This window comes from Trichomonas vaginalis, chromosome III, assembly GCF_026262505.1.
Source record: "Trichomonas vaginalis G3 chromosome III, whole genome shotgun sequence".
Lineage (NCBI taxonomy): Eukaryota > Parabasalia > Trichomonadida > Trichomonadidae > Trichomonas > Trichomonas vaginalis.
In genome coordinates, this window is record NC_067205.1 from 5008741 (window position 1) to 5031838 (window position 23098).

At 31.1% G+C, this 23098-nt stretch overlaps 8 protein-coding genes and 1 pseudogene across 9 annotated transcripts, besides 2 other annotated features; 5 read left to right on the plus strand and 4 right to left on the minus strand.

Annotated features, from left to right (window-relative positions):
* Positions 1-2011: part of a mobile genetic element that runs on past the window's edge.
* A 1133-nt stretch (positions 2012-3144) lies between these two features.
* TVAGG3_0644230 (uncharacterized protein) lies at positions 3145-3360 on the plus strand (the record flags this gene model as incomplete). Its single annotated transcript, XM_001302850.1, has 1 exon — positions 3145-3360. One exon carries the CDS (start codon positions 3145-3147, stop codon positions 3358-3360), a length of 216 nt encoding a protein of 71 aa, XP_001302851.1.
* A 60-nt stretch (positions 3361-3420) lies between these two features.
* Positions 3421-3657, minus strand: TVAGG3_0644240 (N-acetylmuramoyl-l-alanine amidase family; the record flags this gene model as incomplete). Its single annotated transcript, XM_001302851.1, has 1 exon — positions 3421-3657. One exon carries the CDS (start codon positions 3655-3657, stop codon positions 3421-3423), a length of 237 nt encoding a protein of 78 aa, XP_001302852.1.
* Positions 3658-6167: 2510 nt separating this feature from the next.
* Positions 6168-7810: a mobile genetic element.
* TVAGG3_0644260 lies at positions 6358-6992 on the plus strand (annotated as a pseudogene). The gene has a single exon. A coding segment is annotated over exon 1 (635 nt).
* Positions 7811-10470: 2660 nt separating the features above from the next.
* Positions 10471-12867, plus strand: TVAGG3_0644270 (amphoterin-induced protein family; the record flags this gene model as incomplete). The annotated part of the gene is made up of 1 exon (XM_001302852.1): positions 10471-12867. The coding sequence occupies one exon, from the start codon at positions 10471-10473 to the stop codon at positions 12865-12867; it is 2397 nt and encodes a 798-aa protein (XP_001302853.1).
* Positions 12868-13173: 306 nt separating this feature from the next.
* Positions 13174-13925, minus strand: TVAGG3_0644280 (adenylate kinase protein; the record flags this gene model as incomplete). Its single annotated transcript, XM_001302853.2, has 1 exon — positions 13251-13904. The coding sequence occupies one exon, from the start codon at positions 13902-13904 to the stop codon at positions 13251-13253; it is 654 nt and encodes a 217-aa protein (XP_001302854.1).
* A 1300-nt stretch (positions 13926-15225) lies between these two features.
* On the plus strand, positions 15226-18762 carry TVAGG3_0644290 (Ankyrin repeat family; the record flags this gene model as incomplete). The annotated part of the gene is made up of 1 exon (XM_001302854.1): positions 15226-18762. The coding sequence occupies one exon, from the start codon at positions 15226-15228 to the stop codon at positions 18760-18762; it is 3537 nt and encodes a 1178-aa protein (XP_001302855.1).
* A 188-nt stretch (positions 18763-18950) lies between these two features.
* On the plus strand, positions 18951-21017 carry TVAGG3_0644300 (ubiquitin protein ligase binding; the record flags this gene model as incomplete). The annotated part of the gene is made up of 1 exon (XM_001302855.1): positions 18951-21017. One exon carries the CDS (start codon positions 18951-18953, stop codon positions 21015-21017), a length of 2067 nt encoding a protein of 688 aa, XP_001302856.1.
* A 23-nt stretch (positions 21018-21040) lies between these two features.
* On the minus strand, positions 21041-21841 carry TVAGG3_0644310 (hydrolase family; the record flags this gene model as incomplete). The annotated part of the gene is made up of 1 exon (XM_001302856.1): positions 21041-21841. The coding sequence occupies one exon, from the start codon at positions 21839-21841 to the stop codon at positions 21041-21043; it is 801 nt and encodes a 266-aa protein (XP_001302857.1).
* A 317-nt stretch (positions 21842-22158) lies between these two features.
* TVAGG3_0644320 (alpha/beta gliadin family signature family) lies at positions 22159-22760 on the minus strand (the record flags this gene model as incomplete). The annotated part of the gene is made up of 1 exon (XM_001302857.2): positions 22193-22720. The coding sequence occupies one exon, from the start codon at positions 22718-22720 to the stop codon at positions 22193-22195; it is 528 nt and encodes a 175-aa protein (XP_001302858.2).
* Positions 22761-23098: the final 338 nt, after the last annotated feature.

The following is a 23098-nucleotide window of genomic DNA, read 5'->3' on the forward strand; positions in this document are numbered from 1 at the left end:
CAATTACAATGACCGATCCGGATAGTGGGGAACAAAAAGAAATAAAACAAACGATAGAAACTGGTGAAAGGTCAATTATTATTGATTATGATTCAAAGGATTATTATTCGATAATGTTAATGCTTGAATATTAAATAGCCTTAACAAAGAATTTTTCAAGTGATATTTTATATTCATCAACTATTTTATTATAAATATCATTATATGTTAAATGAAGTTCAGTTGTTGTTCCGTTCTTTGATATCTTAATTGTGCTAATATCCTTTATAGGATTTATTTTTGCAACTGTTCCGCAGCATGAAACCTCATCATCTCTGAAAAATTGAATCTTAACGTCTGAATCTTGAACATCACAAAGAATGGCGATAATGTGAATTAATGATTCATAAGGTAAAATAATTAAACCGGATTGATCAATTAAATTTATTATTGAATCATAATTATTAATTATTATATCACGGTAAATTTTCATTAATTCAGAATTAATGTCTATTTTATATGGGTTCTCGATGTTTGATGAAAGAGGCGGGGGGTACGTTGGATAATTAATTATAATAAAAATAAAAAAATTAATTATAAAAAGTTAATCAAATTTAACACTTCCTTTATTTAAATCAACTATTATTTTTCCATGTTCACCTAATTGCTGATATTGTGTGTAAAGTTCATTAATGCTCATTGGTAAATTCACTTGATAAAGCATAACGTTCAACTGTTGACGACTAAACCCACTGAAAATGAAAAGGGTTGATAGATTTGATTTAATGTTTGTGCTTAATGCTTTGAAATATTGAACAGCCATAAAGAATGAACACTGAATGTGTCGACATTGAGTTAATAACTGATTAAAATATGATTTCTCGTTTGTTATTAGTTTTGATTTCACCGCATCATCTAGAAAAATGAGTGAATGCAAAAATTCTCTATCAAAATTTGAAATAGAAAGTGTTTCAAATAATTCATCTCGCTGTTTATCAATAATTTTATCCTCTAATCCTTGCTTCTTGATTGTATTATATAATTCTTTATACATTAAAAAGTTTTTTAAATAATCTTCTGCTTCTTCTTGTGATAAATAAATAATTGGAATTTTGATTAAATGCTTTAAAGATTCAAATGTATCATCTGAAGGTGAACCTGAACGGTTGATATAAATTAACACATGTGAATGGGGGGAAGTGTTAGCAATAATGATAATTTGTTTTAATATCGTTAATGTTTTACCTTTATTTTGTTTACCAATTGCTGCAGTGATTGAATTTAAGTAACATTCAGAATATGGAATTTTCATTAATTTTTCCTTAGATAGAGCATTTCTATTATCACTCAATGCTTCATTAATCATATCATCTATGTATGTATTATATACTCCCGCTAATTCTTCATAAGGGGTGGATGAATTTAAATCCATTTAATCAAAAATAAATTTATAATTTTAAACATTTCTATTCATCAATATTTCATCATATGAACTTCTATACTGTGGTGGTGTACCTGTTGGATGATATTTCAAACCTTCGTCCGGTGTCCATGTCCAATACGTAGTCCTAGTAAACCAAACCTGAGGAGGATTTGTCACCTTTGAACAGTAAGTGTCATTTTCACCCTGAATGATTGGATAAGCTTTCACTTGTACTGTAACTTGTGAGTTGAAAGTTTCTAATCCATCAAAGAATATACCCGCTCCATCACGTTGAACTGGAATAGTGCATAAGAATGAAGTTTGGTCTTTCCATGTTCTAGCTAATGGCACGCCATTATCATCATTCAGTGGTCTAGTTAATGAGTCCTCGTATTCTTCTGTGCATTCATTCACTCCATCTAAATCAGAAGCTTGAAGCATACGTGTAAAGAATATGTCGCCCACTGTGGTCATCGCTTGATCGGGGAAGTTTCTGGAATCTATAGTGACCTGAAGACCTCGAAGCATTGGATTTTCTAAAACCGTTCTTTGCATTGCATTCTTCGGAAATGTTAACACAACATCTGTAACATTATGAAGAGCGTATGAGAAATCTGAGCTGATACCTTCAGGAGTGATGCAACCTCCATTTAGTGAACGAACGTCAATATGTTGAGCTGGAATCATGAATGGATCTTCCTTACTGAATAAACGTGGTATTGCTTTAACTGATTCTTCAATTAAACCGTATCCTGGTGTAATGCATTTATCCTCTAAAACTTCCATCTTTGTGCATGAAATAATAACGTCATCAACTGTTGCGTCAGCAGATGTAGCGGCTAAGCTTGTAATTAATTTGGCAGGAAGCCCGATTTGTTGGAATTTGCGATCATATTTATAAACATGATTCATAATCTTTTCATAATTTTCATCAGTTATCTTTTCATAAACGTAATTTTGTAAATCAGCAACTCTTAACGGGTCAACCTGACAAAATACTAAAGTATCCCTGAAAACATAATATTTAAGAATGATTTCACCAAATGATTTAGGATAATCATCGAACGCCTGAAATGCTAACAAATCATTTACCGGAATAATCATATCAAAAGTGACATCAACTTCTTCATTTGCGTTCTTGAAAACTTCTGAAGGGTCAATATATTTACCACATACTGAGTTATCATATTTTTGAACATTATTATATAACGAATGAACAAACTTTTTAACTTTCCTTTCTGATTTTGGTTTATATGTTGCAAATGCGAAAGATTCACGAGCACAATCCATCTGAAGATAACCAGCATCACCTCTTTCGGTTTCTACTTCTAATTGTTTAAAGCTTTGATTTGATGATTTGTAACCAACGAATAAACGCATGCATTTAAAAGCGGCATCACATGTGAAAGCTTTATTTGAAACTAGAGTTGCTTTAACTTTGCGTTTAATATATGTGTCACCTAATTGGTTCACATCATGAGCCGGATTTGTAATTCTTAAATGAGTTTGTTTATCATCAAAATATGGAGCATCAGAGTCATAGCATGAACTTTCAAGTTCTCTATAATATCTTCTACGTCATTCTTTGCGAATATTTCATTTATCTTTTCGAATGAATGAAATACATTTCCATTAATCGGTTTAGTGTTTGGCACCAAATAGTTAGTCGTCATTTATTATTAAATAAAAAATCAAAATTAAAAGATGAAAATGAATTTTTAATTTTAATGAAATAATCAACTATGGCTGCAGGATTCTTTAAAAAATTATGGGATAAAGTAAAAAGAGGAGCGCATAAAGTTTGGGAAACAATGAAGAAAGGAGCAAATTGGATATTTAAGAATAAAGAAGCAATTAGTGACGTTGCTGAATCAATAACACCAAAAGCTGCCCCAATAAGAGAAATATTAAATAAAGGAGAAAAAGTTTATCAAAGACTTCAACCGATACTAAGATAAAAATAATTTTAAGCCGCTAAGTGGCGAGATGATCCATAGGATCTCATATTTATTTTTCCACTATCTACATCCTATTTTATTAAGTATTCCTTCAGCAATTCCACCAACTGCGTTACCTGCTTGTGCTCCCATCGCCGGATTACCTGCTTTAGTACCTAATACTCCACCTATGATAGTTCCTGCCGTTTTCGCTACTGGTGCCAAAAAGTTTGCTACAGGTTTAATAATCTTTTTATAAACCCAACCCGCAGCTTTCTTAATTCCATCCCATAATTTTTTAAAGAATCCTGCAGCCATTTCTGATTTAATATTAATTAAAAAATATATTTCATCACTTATATTCTAATTTTTATTTAATGATAAATGAAACCGATTTTAAAAATAAATGAAACAGAGGAGGAAGAAATAAATGAAAGTAAAGATGTTCAACAAAAAATAAACGTTGTTAAACCAATTACTGAAATAAAAATTTTTTCATCTGTTGAAGAATTTAATGACTATTATGCTAACAATAAAAAATTATTTGAAGAATTGACAACATGTAAATTGAATAAAATGTTTAAAGTTGATGGATTCAAAATTTCAAAAATAAAAGGAGTGGTTAGTTTGAAATCTATTCCTCAATCAAGAATCACCTCATTAATGAAAATTGATGATTTAACAAAAAGAATAGAAGAGATTGAAGAAAGAATGAATCAAATAATTGATTTCATAAATTCAAATAATCATTAGTTTCTTAAAGTTCAATGTTGATTCTGAGACATGAATTTTTAAAGTTTATTTTTTTTATTTCATTATGGTAGTGAATCTTTTACTCGTTTATGAGGTCTTTGATTATGACTCCATTGATTCCATTCAGGATTTAAACAATGTTTAATTAATCGCGGAATATCTGACATCATCTATATATAGCTTCTTTTATAAAAGATAAAAAATAAATTATTTTAAAATTAATGTTAATTTTTTAATAATGTGTTTAGTATATAATATTTATTACTAATTTATTTAATAATGTCGCACTTTCTTACAAATTCATGACTTTTAAAAAACGTAAGAAAAAATTTTTATATCATCTATATATGGAAGATGCATTAAAATATACCTTCATCTATATATAGACGTAACAAAAAAAGTCACACACCCCGTCATATTCTACTACTTTTTTGATACACTTCCGGTGAAAAATTTAGCCTTGACAATAGGATGAAATATATTGTAAAAAAATAAATTTTAGATTTTGAAGTTTATCATTTCGAATAATGAAATATAAACAATACAAATTTTCTGTCGTTTCGAGATTCATAAATGATCGGAATCTTCCAGCTCCGACTGAAATAGAACTTTCGGAAGCTAATTTTCAAGACGAATCTTCTTTATTAAGATTTATTTTGGATATCCCTAAGGATTTAAGCTTTTCCATTGACTCATATTCAATGAATCTTTTGATACATTTCATTATCGAGCAATCTACACAAAATGAAACAATATTAAAATTCACAATTCAAAATATCACTTCTTCGAATATCTTTCAAATAGATTTGATACTACTGGAAAATTTATTCGAATATTTATCGCATTATATTAACCAGATTTTTTTCATTTTTTCATTAAAATTAATTCATTTTAAAGCTTTAGATAACATACAATACCTTTATTTATCAACATTTTCCGATCAATATGATGAGATATTACGTTTCATAAGCAGCAGTGACAATTCTCTCTATATCATCGATACATTTATTGCTTTGATTAAAAACAATATTCTTGACGTTGAATTCTTCCAAAACGCAGTTTTACTCAAGAAAGAAATTTTTTCTAGTATTATTGAGTACGAAAATCAATATTCAACTTATGCAATTGCAAATTTCTTTACAAAATTATTAAAATATTACCCAGGATATGCAACTGCTCTTCCATGTTCGGATATACTAATATCAAATTATTTCAACTTTTTTAATGACGTGAATTCAATTATAAATAACGAAGATTTTGTTTATCTTCTCAAATTTATAGTTTTATTTTATAAAGCAGTCGATATAACATCTGAGATGGCTTTAGAATTCATAAAAACACTTGAAATTCTGCGAAGTCTTTCTCCTCACTATTCATTTACAGAGTATGTAGTTCAGGGGTATTATTGTGTACTTCCTCTTATACCCATGCAAATTTCATCTACCGATTTTTTAAATTCACATGAATTTTTAATTAATTATGCAATTGAGAATTCAAATCTTCACAAATATTTGAAATTATATTCCAGATGTTTCCGCAGATTTGATAGCGATGAAATATTCAAAAATGTTTTTCATATCTTAAACCTTGTAGAAGTTACAACAGAATATTTATCAGAAAATCAGGATCTTTCTGAGAAACAGATCTTTATTTGCAACGATATCCTAACGAGGGTTAATTTAATTTAATTTTTATTTTTTATTTCAAGTTTGAGTAAACTTTCAAGATAATCTATATAAGCCTTTTGATGTTCTTCATCTAGATTCTTGTTTAATATGTGATGAATTTGATTTTTTTTTGAAAATTCAAGATAAAATTCTTTTTTATCTTGATCAACAACATGAACAATTCGAGTACAGCGTAACATTTCATCAATATTTTCTGTTTTCTTCGTTTCTAGATATTTTTCAAATATTTCTTGCGGAATCTCATTTTGATATACCCATTTATTTTTTTCCGGATGCTGATCTTTGTACTTAACGAAATATTGCTTGACTATTCGCTCAGAAACAACATATTCGATCTCTTTTCTCTTTCTCATTGAATATTTGTGACACTTTTGAATTCAATCAAATCAAAAATATTTGAAATTGCTAGAATTTTTTTCTTTCTCATGAATATTTGAAATGACTCAAAAGGAAAACTCGTTCGATTCAATTCAATTTTGAATCAGAATTTTTTAAGGACCAATAAATCAAATTATGTTAAGAAAATCTTTTTTTAACTCAGAGTATCAAAAGTACGTTAAACCTTCAATTTTATCTCATGTCGGAAAGCGAACCGACAATAGTGGAAGAGAATCAAACTATATCAGTATCCATCCAAGCTATTGTTGATGAAGAAAAAGGAGATGGAGCTGATATGCTGGATTTAATTCAAAATGAATTGAATTCCCGTAAAAAATTGAAATATAGAATGGAAATACCTGAAAATCCCCAATTCCAATTCTCAAGGAAAGATATAGCAAATTAAAATTTACAGATCCTACAGAAGCTGCTATATTTATTGCAAAAGATTCATATAATTCTTTTTATCCATTAAATTTTGAGCAAGGAAAAAAGTTTCGTTGTCCTAACTGCCAATTTTGCATGGAGCTTGTAAAGACTCATGAAAATGGTCAACTTTTCTTCATTCCAGTAATTAAACACGAGCATAGAGCAAAGCAATGCAAGCCGAGTAACAATATACCAAAAATTCTTAAGTTGCAAGCAGGAAAAAAAGTCTATGAATTAGCAAATTCTGATAATGTTCCTCAATGCAAAGAAATTTTTGCAAAAGAATTGAATATTCCCAATGCAACTTATACGATGTTCCATAATATAGTAAATAAACTTAAAGGAACCACAAAAGGGGATAGAATTCAATCTTACAATTATTTCTCAACAATTTTTCAATCATAAACAAAATCGAACAAGGATTCTGCGAAATGATTTTAGTTAAAGAAGTTAACAATGAAATTGAATTGCATACATTTAAGAAAGGTGATGAATTACCTGAAAATTCAAAAGACTTTCAAATTTATTCATTTATTGTAATTCCTCCAATAACTCATTTTTACATGCAAACACAAGCTTTTTGCGGAATAATTCAAATTGATGGAACGTTTTTATTTTGTATTAAAAATGGAAACTTACTCATTATTGGTACACCTGCACCAAATAATAGACTTATCCCTATTGCATTTGCATGGTCTGTTAGTGAAAATACGATAACAATTAAGGATATGCTCACTAAATTGAAATCTTTTATTCCACCAAGCAGATTCAAGAATATTTATTCCGATCAAGGTCCGGCAATTATAGCTGCTGTTAGAGAATCAGGCTTTTCTTGCAATCATAAATTTTGCTTACGTCATTTTGCAACAAAAAGGGAATACATCAATGTCTATTCCGAAATTGTTGAAGTCGCTTACGCAGACCATCCTCAAAAACGAATTGACTTGATTAAAAAGTTAGAAACTCGTTTACAAGAGGAATATCCAAACCGCGAAAATAATCAGGATCTCTTTAAGTACTTAGATAGTATTAACCCATTTGAAGGATTCGCTGACTACACCGCTGGCATACTCACAACATCTCTTATTGAATCCCTTAATGCCGAAATTAAAGATAAATGGGATACATATGAACCCGCCGAACTAATTATCCGTCTCATTGAACATGAATTCAATCTTGTTAAAAATGTTTTAACAGGTGATTTTAAATCAGATAATATTATCTATCTTCAATTAACATTACTTCCGAATCAAGTATTTCCTTAAACCAAAAATCTTTTTACGGTTGTTCTGCAATTTCAGTTCTCAACATATTTTCTGGTGGTAGTCTAACTATTGAAAATAACGCATTTTCACCGTCTTCAACCACTCCTATATCTTCACAAGAAAGAATTTTCGATTTGACTTCAATAGGAAACATGATCATTACCAATTCATTTTATCAATCACGATTAACAGATTTGATCATAAAATCAAGTGGTTCTCTAACGATTATGACAGATAGTTTTAAATCATGTGTTTATCTAAGAAATGTTAAGTTGTATTGCAACAATGATTTTACATTGAATTCAAATGTTTTTAATTCTTGTTCAGCACTATCTAATGTTGAAATATCTTGTGATGGACTTACATATTTAAATCCAAACTGCTTGAGTTCATTAAGTTCTCTTTCTAGTGTTAGTTTATCAAGCGGTGGAAACATGATTATTGATCGTCTTTCCTTTTCTAATTGCGATCAATTAGACTCTGTTAATTTTATATCAAAAGGAAGTCTCGAAATTAGAACAGATTGGAATCGAAATTATCAGATAACAAATTCATCCTTTTATGGATGCACTAATATTAGATCAATAACACTGTACTCTCAAAATTCATTGACAATATATTATTATGTTTTTTATTCGATGTCAAATATTAATAATATTGATATCGGTTCAAACGGTTCCGTAAATATTAACGATTATGCTTTTTGTAATTCATTTCGACTTTCAAATTTGCGTATAAGCTCAAATGGATATTTAAATATTTATAGAAATGCATTTCAAAATGCAGATGGAATTGAAAACTTAAACTTGACAAGTAATTCATACATATTTATTAGAGAATCTGCTTTTTATTCACTCGATAACTTAACAACTTTATGTTTACAATCAAATGGCTATATTACACTTAATAGTTATTCTTTCCAAAATTGCTTAAAACTTGAAGAAGTTGATATCAAATGCAATGAAAATTTAAATATCAATGAGTTAACTTTCTATAATTGTCAAAATCTTAAAAGGATTGACTTTGAAGCAAATGGAACATTAAACATTTTGAATCGAGATTACAATAATTATAATAATCAATATTCTCCATTTTATAAGTGTAATAATTTAGAATCTATAAATCTGTATTCGAATGAATCTTTAACTGTACAATCCTCTGCATTCCGTCAAATTCTTTCTCTTACTTCTGTCAATATTGCATCTCTTTCAAATGTTGAATTATCAGACTCCTCGTTTTCCAACTGTCCAAACTTAACTTTTTTCTCAATTAACTCAAATGGAACAACAACAATAGGTAGTAGTGCATTTTCTTCTTGCTCAAATTTAGCAGATTTTACAATTAACTCAAATGGAGCAACAACAATAGGTAGTAGTGCATTTTCATCTTGCTCAAATTTGACTTATCTTAAAATTATTTCGTATGGAGCTTTAACAGTTAATTATAGAGCATTTTATAATGACAATAATATAATCTCATTAAATATTTCTTCTCCAAGTTCAATAACAATTGGATCTTCATCATTTTATAGTTGCACAAACTTGTCATATGTAAAGTTATCTTCAGACTCAATTGTAAATATATATTCCACATCTTTTTATCAGTGCTCAAATCTTGAAACAGTCAATATCAAATCTAAAGGATCATCAAACTTGTATTATAATGCGTTCCAATTATGTCAAAACTTGAAAAATGTTTATTTAGAATCAGAGGATTCATTTACATACTATAAATATGGTGACTACCAATATTCTGCTTTTAGTGAATGCCCAAGTTTGACAGATATAACAATATATTCAAAAGGATCAATAACTATTCAAAATTACTTTGCATATAAAAATCCATCAACTTTCAAACTCAATATTACATCAGAATCAGAAATTAATATTGGCATCAGTTCATTTTATGAGTGTCAGAATCTACAATCAATATCTATTAACACTCCAACAAATATTTACATTGGAAGTTCTGCTTTTTATTCATCTAATATAACTGAACTCAATCTGGTCACAGATGGAAATATATCAATTGGTTCTAATGCATTCCAAAATTCAAGTAATTTGCAGATAATAAATATTCAATCTGGAGGATTTCTCTTGATATCATCCTATGCATTCAAGAACTGTTCATCGATTTCTTCAGCAAATTTATCATCTATTGACAATTTAGACTTTTATAATTATTCATTTCAATATTCAGGAAATAACTTAGAATTTGATATTTCGTGTGGAAGGTCTGTAATAATTCAAGCTCAAGCTTTCCAAAATAGTAATTTAAAGTACCTTAACATATCTACAAATGAAAATTTGTTTATGTACCAATATTATACTAATAGCTACGTAGAAAATTCTGTGTTTAAAGATAGCAGCTTAGAGTCTTTAACTTTAAACTCGGGATCTGATATGAGAATTGAGTCATGTGTATTTTATCAACTTCCAAATCTCACATCAATTGATCTACATTCATCGTTGTCAATTGATTTAGGTTCTACTTCTTTTTATTCATGTAAACAACTTTCAAAAATATCTATTTCATGCGAAGGTTATTTAACAATTAATAGCACTGCATTTTTCCTTGCAGAGAATCTAGAAACACTAAATTTGTATTCAAATTCAGTAATGACAATTAATTATAATTCATTTGGTAATATTTCTCATTTGTCTCAATTATTTATTCATTCAAATGACTCCATAACTCTTTACAGTAATGCATTTCAAAATTGTGCTATTTTAGAGGAAGTAATTATTCAATGCAATGGAAATCTTGTTATTGATTATAAATCATTCAATAATTGCGAAAACCTAAAAAGAATTGATTTCAGTTCAAACGGTTCAATGACAATTAAAAATTATGCTTACTCTAATCAAAATAATCAATATTCTCCATTTTATAATTGTAATAATTTAGAATCTATTATATTATATTCAAATAATACTATGATAATTCAAAATTATATTTTCTATCAAAATCCTTCTCTTTATTCTGTAAATATAACATCGCTTTCAAGTATAAATCTATATTCATATTCATTTTACACATGCACAAATTTAACCAATCTAATTGTCAGCAGTCAGTCATCAACATATATTGGACAAAACGCTTTTATAAATTGCTATAATATATCCAATCTTACAATTAATTCATTTGGATCATTGACAATTGATAATTCTGCTTTTTCTGCACTTAATAGCCTGACTTCATTAAGTTTACAATCTGATAATCCGATTCAACTTAATAGTTATTCTTTTTCATCTTGTTCAAATCTAATAGAAACAATTATTCGATGCAATGGCAATCTTAATATTAACTATAGAGCATTTTATAATTGTCAAAGTCTGAAAAGAATTGACTTTGAATCAAATGGAATGATATCAATTAAATATTCAGAATCAAATAATTATAATTCTCCATTTTATCTCTGTAATAAATTGGAAACATTGCATTTATATTCAAAAGATGAATTATCGATACAATATCCATTCTATGGCAATCCATCATTGTATTCTGTTGAAATCAAATCAGATTCCATAATAACTTTGTATAGTTCTATATTCTACAATTGTTTTAATTTAACATATGTAACTATTTCTGAAGGTTATAGAACGATTTCATATTCATCGTTCTATTCATGTTACAACCTTCAGTCATTTACTGTTCCTTCTACTGTCACAGCAATTAGATCAAGTGCATTTTATAATTGCACTGGTCTAATTGAATTTAACTTTATTAAATCTAGTTCATCAGTATCACTTGACAGTGATGCATTCACTAGTTCAAAAGCAGTCAATATTTTCATTGGAAGAGTTATTTCGTCTACAGATTATTTGCCTTGGCGAGAATCAGCAAAGTCTATCAAATTTGATTATATTTCAAACATTCCATCTTCTGCATTCAAATCATGGGTAAATCTTGAGTTGATTGACATAGGTCCAGCTATTTTAACATTAGAAGCTGATACATTTTGTTCTGCTTCATTACTCAAAACTCTCATTTTCAGAGATACGCAGATGCCAATTTTGTTAGGAAATAACTCCTTCAACACAAGTTTGCAAATTGAGACACTTGTAATACATCGCCCAATTAATTTGGATCAGATACAAAATGGAAAGCAATTTAAGAACATTTCAATTGCAAATGTTGCTGATATCTTAGATAATCAATTCTTTTCTTCTCCAAATTTATCCTTTTTATCACTTGGAAGAGGAATAAGATCTATTGGAGATAGTTGCTTCTACTCAAGCAACATAACTGAAATAGATATGATCAGATGTGTTGATCTCAGATCAATAGGAAATGAAGCTTTCAAATCTTGTCAATTATTAGAGAAAGTTATTCTTCGTCCTTCCCTTGAATCACTTGGAGATTCTTGCTTCGAACAATGTCCATCATTATACTACATCCCTCTTCCAAAGCAGATCACTTTCATTGGAGAGAGGTGTTTCGCCTCCTGCTACAAACTGAGAGATGTCGTCATTCCTCCTCAACTGGCAAACATCAGAGAGTCAACGTTTATGTCTACTGCAATTGAGAGAATTAAACTCGAATATGGAACATTCGTTGATCCTGATGCATTCAGAAACTGCACATCTCTTAGAATAGTTGAAATATTTGATCACTGCACACTATATAAAGACTCTTTCAGATTGTGCAACAACATCGAAAATGTTGTTTTCTACGAATATGTCACTATCTATGAAGGATCTTTTGAACAAATGGGAAATGTTTCATATTATGGTCTTGTTGATTATTGGAGTATTGGAACGTATGATGAACTTCATTCGCTAAATATTCAGAAAATTAATGTTGTTCCTGGCTATGTTTCCACAAAATATGCTGATATTGATGTGAATTTTATAAACATCACATCAAGTGAATTCACTTATTCTCAACCGGCAAATCCATCAGAACCTAGTAACCCAACTACACCAGTTCCTGTTCCAAAACCAGAGCGCAAACCATGTTCAGAAATACCATACTATAGCCAATTAAGAAGGATTAATAATAGAAAGAGATAAAAAGCCTATGTGATTATAAGATTAAAAATAAATTATTTGTTAGCTTTTACATATTTTATTCAGAACTTATTTTTAAACGGATCGAAATAAAGGTATATTTATTTTTACTCTAATGAACTTTGATATCTAAAAGAAACTCTTACATATCAGTATTTTGTCCATAAAATCGCATTTTAACGAACTCATATGTCCTTTTTTGATGCAGCCAAATATAAAATTTGTGTTTTGTTTAACGGAAATCAACTTTATAATTAAATTTAGTCCCATTATTCGCAAAAATAATGCATAAAACATCTGAAATCAAATGAAAGAAAAATTTGAATTTTATTTGATGTTGGAAAGTAATGTAAAATAGATTGTATTACGACATAATTGTATTTAATTTACTGGAGAATTGCAAGAACTTCCTCTGTAACCTGCTTAGCTTGCTTTCCTGTTCCTAAGACTGTCTTGAGGAGTCCAAGCTGAGTGTAGTAGTCAAGGACTGGCTGGAATGTGTTGCCGTACTGATTCATACGCTGGTTGAAGACCTCGATTGTGTCGTCCTTTCTAACGATGAGATCTTCGCCTGTTTGGTCATCTTTCATTGGAACCTTTGGTGGATTGAACTTTGTGTGGTATGTTCTGCCGGATCCTGGGTGGAAGAGGCGTCCACAGATTCTTTCCTGAAGCTCTTCACGAGAAACTTGAAGATAAATAACGTGTGTGACTGGACGGCCAATCTTTTCAAGGAGCTCGGCAAGGAGCTTAGCCTGGTTGATTGTACGTGGAATGCCATCAAGGATGAATCCCTGCTCTGGTGGGATCTTACCAAGGACAGCCTCGAAAACTTCCATGACTGTTGCATCATCGACAAGAAGGCCACTCTCAATGATGCTCTTGACCTTGAGGCCAACTGGAGAGCCAGCAGCAATCTCGGATCTGAAGCAGTCGCCTGTTGAGATGTGGGCAAGGCCAAACTTCTTTTCAAGAATTTCGGATTGTGTGCCTTTGCCGGAGCCTGGAGGGCCGAAGAAGATAATGCGCTTTGTAGCCATTGGGTAAAAAGTGAAGTAAACCAAAAAGTCACTTTTATGATTTGACAATTGAATTTAAATGGTTTACAAAAGTGGGTTAGAGATTTTGCATCGATGTCAGAGATTATAATTTAGCATATGGAACAATTTCGCATTTATTTAAAAAATGAACGTTAGAAAAATTCAATACTTCCCAAATTTTTATGTTGTTTTAAAAATGCATATTTATATATTTGAAAAAATTAAACTACACCTGTAAAATTGACAATGACTCAATTAGTTTTCAAAAAGCTTTTAGCAAAATCATTCAAATTAGTGAACTGCGAATCGTTATTATAATACCCATGATGTATTAAGTTTTTACAATTAATATCAGCGAGCGATTTCTGTTTTTTAATCGTAATTTAGAACGAATAACTTTCAAACATTCAAGAATAAACTCAGCTCTATCTCTTTTTATGAAACTTTCAATACTTGATGTGTGGTCGGTCGATTATGCGGTGATTCGAACTTTCTGGGATTGCGACTTACTTGAAATCTCAAAATTTTGAAAATCTATTTAATACATTCAATTACAGCATGTCAGTGTTCAAAGAGATGCATAAGCTTTAAACAGCATATCATATTATGTAATAGAATAATCAGATTTATTGCTTGTATTCGGTAATACTATTAATGTTTAGATTATCCAAGAACACTATTTTTCTAAATGAATCAATAGAATAAGAATATTTCGATTTTGTTCGGTCGAATTAAAAACATTTGAGCTAATACAAGGTTGAACTCCTATCGAGATATTAAAATTGCATATCGGTGATTACTCATCAATAGAACCTGGAATGCGCTCATCAGGCATTTAATCGCAATGATATTTATTGGTAAAATGAATCAAATTTGATAAAAAGAATCGTTAATCCCTTTTCCCAACTATATGTAGGTCTTATTAACACTCTTAGGAGTATAGGTTTTATTTTTCTAAATGAGCTCAATTTGTAAATAATTTTTTTTACAACAATTTTTTTTGAAATTGTAATACAATGGAATCGCTTTTATCTGCTTACTCAGCAGATGATGTTCAAACATTATCATCTTTGATAAGCCAGAATAAAAGTCTCCTTGAACAGAAAGTGGAAAATTTTACTATTTTCCAAAAGGCAATCCTAGATGGGAAGCTTGAAATTGTAAAAATGCTTGTAAACATGGATTCTGATCTTTTAAAGATTAATGATGAAGTTATTTATCAAATTTATAAAATTCGTTATAATTTTATGACAACCCTCCTTTCTTTTTGGCTTTGATTTCGCAGAAAAACTCCGAAACTGTAAACTTCATTCTTAAAGAAATGGATTTGAACTATCAAGACTTTAAAGATTCAAAAAATAAAGACAACCAAAATGCTCTAGAGTTCTGTACTTTTAACAATTCCTTGTCAGGATGCAAACTTTTATGCGAAAATAACTTTGTTTATGAAATTCAAAGCGCAATTAAAATTTCCAAAGAAAAAGACTTCAATGAAATCTTCGATTACCTACAGAATATTACTAACATTGATCAAGATAGTATAAATAAAAGCGATCTTGATTTAGAAAATACAAATACTCAGAATCAAATTACAGATCAAGAGGAAGTAATGGAAGAAATTAAAGATACTGAAATAACTCATATTGGTGATGTAAATCTGCCTGAAATTGATCAGAACAACGAGTTGAATCCCATCGAGATAGCGACGCAGCAAAATGATATAAATATTAAGCACGATAATCAAGAAAATACTTCAGGAAACCAAGCAGCTCAAAATAATGATCAAATTCAAGAAATTGAAAAAATTGACATCAAACTTACTGAAAATAATCAAAAAGAACCTGTTTATACCGAACTGTCTCTTCATGAAAATGATAGTACTGATCATAATGAGGCTGTTGAAAGTAAAGAAAATTTTGATGTAGATAATTTAAATAAAAAAGCAGAAGAAAAGCCTAAAGATGACATTTCCACTCAAAAGACTCAACAATTAGATATAAATAATGATACTCAACAGCAAAATCCAAATTCAGAAAACATTAGCAAAGAAACGACCTCTGAGCATCAAATTTTAGATAAACCTGGATCAAATACCAATCTCCCAACTGCAGATGCCCCATCGGAAGAAATAATGAAATCAGATTTTGCCTGGAATTCATCATCTGTTGAACCAGTTGAAGTGTTACCTCAAAAGACTGATGAAGAAATCTTCCAAGAAGCAATACTCCATTTCAGAGGTAATGAGCCTCTAAATTCTCTTCTCATCAAGCACCCTGACTTCGCCTCAAAGCCTCTCCTCAATGGAGATCTTCCCCTTGTCAGCGCTGTCACGTCCAGAAACATGAAAGCTCTAGAAATCCTGATTGAAAACAAATCAGACGTCTTTTCCGTTTTCGACAGTTTACAAAATGACGAAGACAGTCTTAAATGGTTCAAAGACCGCATGATAGTGAAAAAGTACATGAACGAGAGGATGGAGGAAAGTATCGTGAAAAATGACAGAGATTTATTTGACAAAATCGTCAAAATCAACCCTCAAATTATTTGTGAAGGAAGAGGTGGTTATGACACTTTTTATCATTTTATCTGCTCACGAAACAACGTTGACCTTCTGAAATCTGTGGAAGAATACGCGATAAAGAACAGGAGCAAAATCCTAGAAGATATTCAAAACCCAGTAATGATTGCTTTGCAAAATGGCTATTGGCAGGAATCTATATATCTATACTCTATTGGATTCCCTCTGTTTTCTGCAGAAGAAGAAAAGTACAAGCCACTTGAAGATGCTTTCGTTGCGAAGGATGAAGCAAAAATAGAGAAAGAATTTGATAACTACAATAAATTTTTAAATGGACAGTTGACAAATGATGGTTTGCCAAAGAACAAAACAGAGATAATCAGCGAAGTCAAAGATGTTATTAAAGACGTCTTGGACACGCAAAATGATATGGAATTGGATTCAAACAAAATTGTTTTAATATCCGACGAATTCAAGAATGAAGAAAGCGAGGTCAAAACAAATTCTGAAATAAAAGAAGAGGAGCCAAAGAAGGAAGAAATCGTTGATTTGGAAGAGAAAACTACTGAACAAGTAGTTGAGAATGATAATGAGAGTGTTAAGTCTGTTGTTGAAGACAAAATAGAAGAGATAAAAGAAGGAATATTTGGAAAAGAAGACGAAAATGATTCAAAAATTGACGAAGAAATTGAGAGAGAAAAGAAACAGAAAGCAGAAGAGGAAGAAAAAAGAAAGAGAGAAAAAGAAATCAAAGAAAGGAAAGCTTTGATTGCAGACTTAACTAAAATTGTAGACAATGATGATCCTTCACTTCTAAAGGATAAAACCGATAACCAAATTTTGACAGTATACGAATTCGGGACTTTGTTTGAATATTCTCAATCAAAAGAATCAAAGAAAGTAAGTCAATTTTTGTTAGAAAACTACTCTCTGCAAATATTGAAGCAAACTGTTCTGCGAAACAAGACAGATATCATTAAATCAGTCAGAACATATGTATTTAATCAAATAAAAAAAGATTGGAATTATGATTATGCTGAAAAAGCTTTCAAAAATGATGAAGTTCTTCCGCTTTTCCAGGATAATTATGGAAGGACACTATTGACTGTATCTTTGACAGATCTCGATAAATCTGCGAATGTTTTGAAACTCCTCTTGAAACAGAAAAATATCAATGTCAAATCTGCTTTAAAGAAAATACAAAATAACCAAATAAGGCAGAAGAGCATTTCAACTATTATTTTACTTTCGATAGAAGAAGACAATACTTCAATATTGTCAGAGCTCAATATTAACTCTAATTACCTTGTTAATGGAGTGAAAATTTTGGAGATCTGTGTTGAAAAGAAGGCAACAAATTTTGTAAAGTATTTCAACGAAGATCCTGATATTTTCAAATATTTCGTCAAAAGCTGTCAAACAGATGATGTTGAATTCATCTCAAATGCTTTCCAGAAACAAATGAATGAAATGAAGACTTCAGAACCATTTTTGGAAGCGCTAAAATACAAAGCATTCAAAACAGCCCTGTTACTTCTGCCTCTTACTCCAAATATCTTCGACTATGAAGGAGATATCAAGAGCTCACAGAACGAAGAATTAATCTGCGCATTCAAGACTTATAAGCCATCAATCGAAAGGATTATTAGAAGTGACAGAATTGATTATGCTGAACACTTGACTCTTGATGAAATCATAAAAGAAGATGTTGTCAAGAGATGTCTTGAACTGAATTCTCATACTGTTTTAGAATTTATCATCATGAAATATACAAAAGAAATTATCAAATGCGACAATTTGGCAAGGAAATACTCTGCAATAATGATTGCAAGAGATTTCGACCCTTCTTTCATAGAAAAAGTAACTGATGCATATCCTGCAATCAAGAGATTTAAAGTCGATGGCAAATCCTTGCTTTATCACGCAGCACGAAAGCAGAAATACAAAGCATGTAAATTGCTTTTCCCTCCTTCAGATGAAAATGACATTGTTTTGCTCTCAAAGGAGCAGTGCTCTAAGATGCATCCTTACTTCGTGAGGTGGCTGATTTTATATGGAAATAATGATCAGATTTTAAAGGCAAGTCAGGTCAATCCATCTCTTTTCATATCTACAAGAGTCACAGATAAAAATGTAACTTACTTCCCATTACAGTTTGCGGAAAAGAATTCGGTGAAAGCTAGTGAACTTATCAAAGAAATATGCTCTTCTTATGTTCAGCAAAAAAAATCAAGTGATGAGATGTCTAATTCTAAATCTTCTGCTTCTATTTCTACAAGAAGAAGTATTTCAAAAGTTAATTCACCACAGAAATCAAAATATTCTCCAAAACATGTTTAATAAAAAACGATTTTACACTATTTTACACCTTATCCTAAGTATTTTGTATCTCGGATTTGAACTGATACCATTTATGATAATTAAAAATTTGTCTGTCTTCTATCAAAATTGTCTAGGTTTGATCAAAAAAAATTGACAAAATAAAAAATTTTGTTTTGTAAAATGTCATTTTTATTTTTCTCACAAAAATGATAATTGATTCTTTAGAGGTATACCAGACAAATCTTGACAATTTCATAGGCAAAATTGTTAAAGATTTGGAATACATGCCTAGTGTATCTGAATATACAAATGTTGCCGCTGCATGTTTCAATTTATCAACTAAATATGCCGGTTTTTATAAAGAAGAGAACTCCAAAATAGATAATCCTTTCATAATGTTAAATAGATATATCGAAAAATTACTTTTTAAGCATGAAAATAAGTCCTATTCAACTTTAAATGATGAAATGAAGATTAAAATCATTGAAAACGCATCAAAAAGAATACACTTACTTCAGAATTTATGTTTATTTGGTGAAACAATGAACAAATCCATCTATAAAAACAAGAAATTTGATGATATTCAATCAATTTACTCAAGATTCCTAATGACATCAATTGTTCAAGCCAATTTAGGTATATTTTTAGATTTATCCATCAAACAGTTTACAAAAGCCTTCGAAACTACAGAAAATACGGATTTATCAATGATTATCTCTTTATTCCAGATCAATTACTTCGGTGCGCCAACCCAAGAGATCTGCTATAATAACAGCAGCTTCTTCATCGCCGAAATCGAGAAATCGATTGAAAAGCTAGTTCCAGACCTTCAAAAACTTCCAACTGTGATGAAACAAGTGAAGACATTCCTGGATCTGATACAAAACGACACAAAAACAAAGGAGAGATTCGTTAAAGTCTTTGGAGAGAAAATCATCCTTCCTCTGATGCCAAAAATCACTCAGTCAATCAAATCCGCTGACATATTCAATTCGATCTATCCGAGTGTTACTTTTGATGGCGAGTTACTCATCTCTGTTTCTCTGATCAAGTCAGACTTTTCTCAGCAGTTCATTGAGTCTGTTTTTGAGGAGAGGCTGGACAAGTTCATTTCTTCGCTGCAGAAAGAGACGAAAATCAAGAAACTGTGCGAAACTCTTCTGGATCTGATGAAATTTTTGGAAACATTCAACAAAATAATTTATTTAGAGAGTTTCAGAGAGTTCTCCATCCTCAAAACAAAGTCCAAGCTACAAGACGCGAAGTTCAAAGACGTCTTCGGCGGAATCTGGCCAATTGCCCTCTCTTTCATTTTTGATTCGCTGATGCAGAGGGGAAACCCGCTCCAGGGAATGCTGACGACGAATACAATCATCAAAATGCTGTCATTCGTCAACGACAAGGACATCTTCATGAAGCAGTACGAAAACCACCTTTTCAACAGACTCGCGACGAGAGCAACCATCGGAAAGGAGAAGGAGATCGAAGCAATCAACGCGCTCAAAGTGGCAACATCATATGAGAACCTCAAAAACACTGAGAACTTGCTGAACAACTACGAAGTATACATAGAACCTGGATTTCAGAAGTTCACTTACGTCATGTTCCCAAAGACTTCCATTCCAGAGCTCGGCCATGAGTTCTTTATCAAGCTTCCGAGCGAATACTCTGAGATAATCACGCAAATAACTCCGAATCTGAAGAAGAAATGGCCCCAGAGACACTTCGACTGGAGGTATTCGCTCGTTTCCTGTGAGTCCAGACTGAAAACAAAAGCTGGCGTTTCGAACTTGACTATTTCCCTCGCACAGGCTGCTGTTTTGCAGTGCTTGTGCGACAGCGATGGTGTTACCTTCGATACATTGTCGAGTGTGACGCAGATTGATGCGGAAAGACTGAATAAGATGATAAACAAATTGCTAAAACAGAAAATAATCAAGATTTCTGATAAAAATGATATTGAGAAGGCGAAGATATCTATTAATAATAACTTCCACCAAACAAAGGCAATAATTGCTGATAACTGGAAGATTGAACCGGCCAAGTTCGAGCAGATCTCTGAAACGAGAATGTTGGTGCTACAGTCAATAACAATGCGAATAATGAAGATGGTGAAAATAATAAAAATTTCAGTGCTCAAAGAAAAGGTCATGGAAGAGGTTTCTCTGACATTTAAAGCAAGGCCTGAGGATATAACAAGATGCTTTAATGATCTAACTATCAAAGGTTTCATTGAACTTTACGGTGAAGATAGATTTATCTTCAATAAGTAAAAAAAATTGTATACTTTCATTATTTATAAAAATTTTTTGATGATTGGCCATATTTCTTGGAATCTCTGACTGACAACTTCATGGCCCGAATCTGGTATGATAGAAAGTTGTGCGTTCTTCATCATTTTGTATGCTTCGACAACTGTTTGTAATGGAGTGTTTTGATCTTTGTCTCCGGCCATCAAAAGTGTTGGGGATTCTACCTTTCCAAAGATTTTTTCTCCAACTTCGAGATTTGCATAATAAGTAGTAATTGAATCATACCACTGATTAATTCTATCTGGTTCTGGTCTAATAAGCATTTGTTCATCCCAATATTTTGTGTCTAAACTTCTGAATATCTCAAATGCTGGAAATTGTTTAGATTTTGCCTTCCATGTTCCAGCACCAATAGCAATAAGCTTTTCGACTTTATCTGGAAACATTGCACTTAAGAAGAGACCAGTATAAGCTCCATCACTAAATCCTATAATTTTTACTTTTTCATTTGTTTCGTTTTCAATAACATTTTTAACATCAATAGCCTTAACTTCATATGTTTGTTCTACTGTTCCTATTTCTGATTTCCCATGGCCTCTTGTTGCAATTGCAATGATCTTATTGGAAGAAGAAAGATTATCTATAAGTCCACCCATTTCACCAATCGATCCAACGATTCCACCATGCAAAATAACAATTGGTTTGCCATTTCCATTGACTTCATAATAAATTTTTGATCCTTGACTTTCAATTATCTTAGCATTGGCTGAATTGTTTCCGTAGTGAACTTGACTCTTGTAGCTATTCTCTTTTTCATTAAAGTAGCGAAGTCTTATGTTTTCCATTTAAAAAATGAAGTGAAATTTGAATGTACCTAACAAATTCTCAAAAAAAATACAATTATTGTCCAATGCAATGTGATCTTAAATATTGTAAAAATTTTTGAGCAATATTTTTTGATAAAAATTTTAAAGGGAATGTCGCATGAGTTCGTATTCACATATTAATCACAGAAAGAATTCCATAAAGTCAGACAATTCATTAAAAAAAATGTAAAAAATTATTCGATTTTTTCCCATATTATTTTAGGCCGGAGAACTATACCCTCATGATTTCTATTTGCTTAGTTGCATCTGAATTACAATTTGATGAAAACAATATTAAATAAATTTTAAACAAATCAGATAAAGAAGCTTTTATTTATGTGATGACCCGAAAAGAGATTTAGATAATTTACCAAGATCTTTTGATATCTGGTTTCCCAAGCGATTTAAGTCATCTGCAACTGGTTGAAGCTTTTTATTTAGTTTTTCTGTTTCCTGAGTTATGACTTGGCTTGTAGTTTGTGCTTGTGGATAAATAGACTTGAACGGATTTCCCACTCTATCAAAAACAATTCGATCAACTGGTGGATAGTAGGAGTGGTGGAGAGGTCTAATAATAGCGCCACCTGGGCTATCAAGGAATAACATGTGATCAGGTAATGGACTTTCAACCCAAACAGCTTGAATCATTGTTGGGTTAATTACTTGTTGATATTGCATAGTTTGTTCTGGTGGAGGCGAGTATACTGGTGTTTGTTGCTGTGGATATGGCTGCTGAGGTGGATATGGTTGTTGTTGTGGATAAGGCTGTTGAGGTGGATATGGTTGTTGAGATGGATATGGCTGTTGAGGATATGGTTGTTGTGGAGGGTATGGAGTGTTTTGTGGATTCGGATTCAATTGTAGTGAAGTTGGATTTGAATGATGTTGATTTTGTTCAATAAGATCCTATTACTACATGATTACATGAGAAGCCGCAGCTTATCTTTAATATTCTGTAATGGAGTTAATGATCAATTTACTGAAATAAATTTGCTGCAAAATCAATTGAAAACAATCGCCATAGGTCCAATGGGGTAATATCTATGTGTCATACCAATCAAGTCAAAATGTATCCTAAATTCCGATCATTTGAACGGTTTCTTTCACTCATTTTCATTCTTTTTTTCTTACATTTATTCACTTAATGGCTAATCCGTATGCTGATGCACACGCTCCATCTGCACAATATAGCTCTGCACCTCAATACCCCCAAGTAAATCCAGAAATTTATGAACA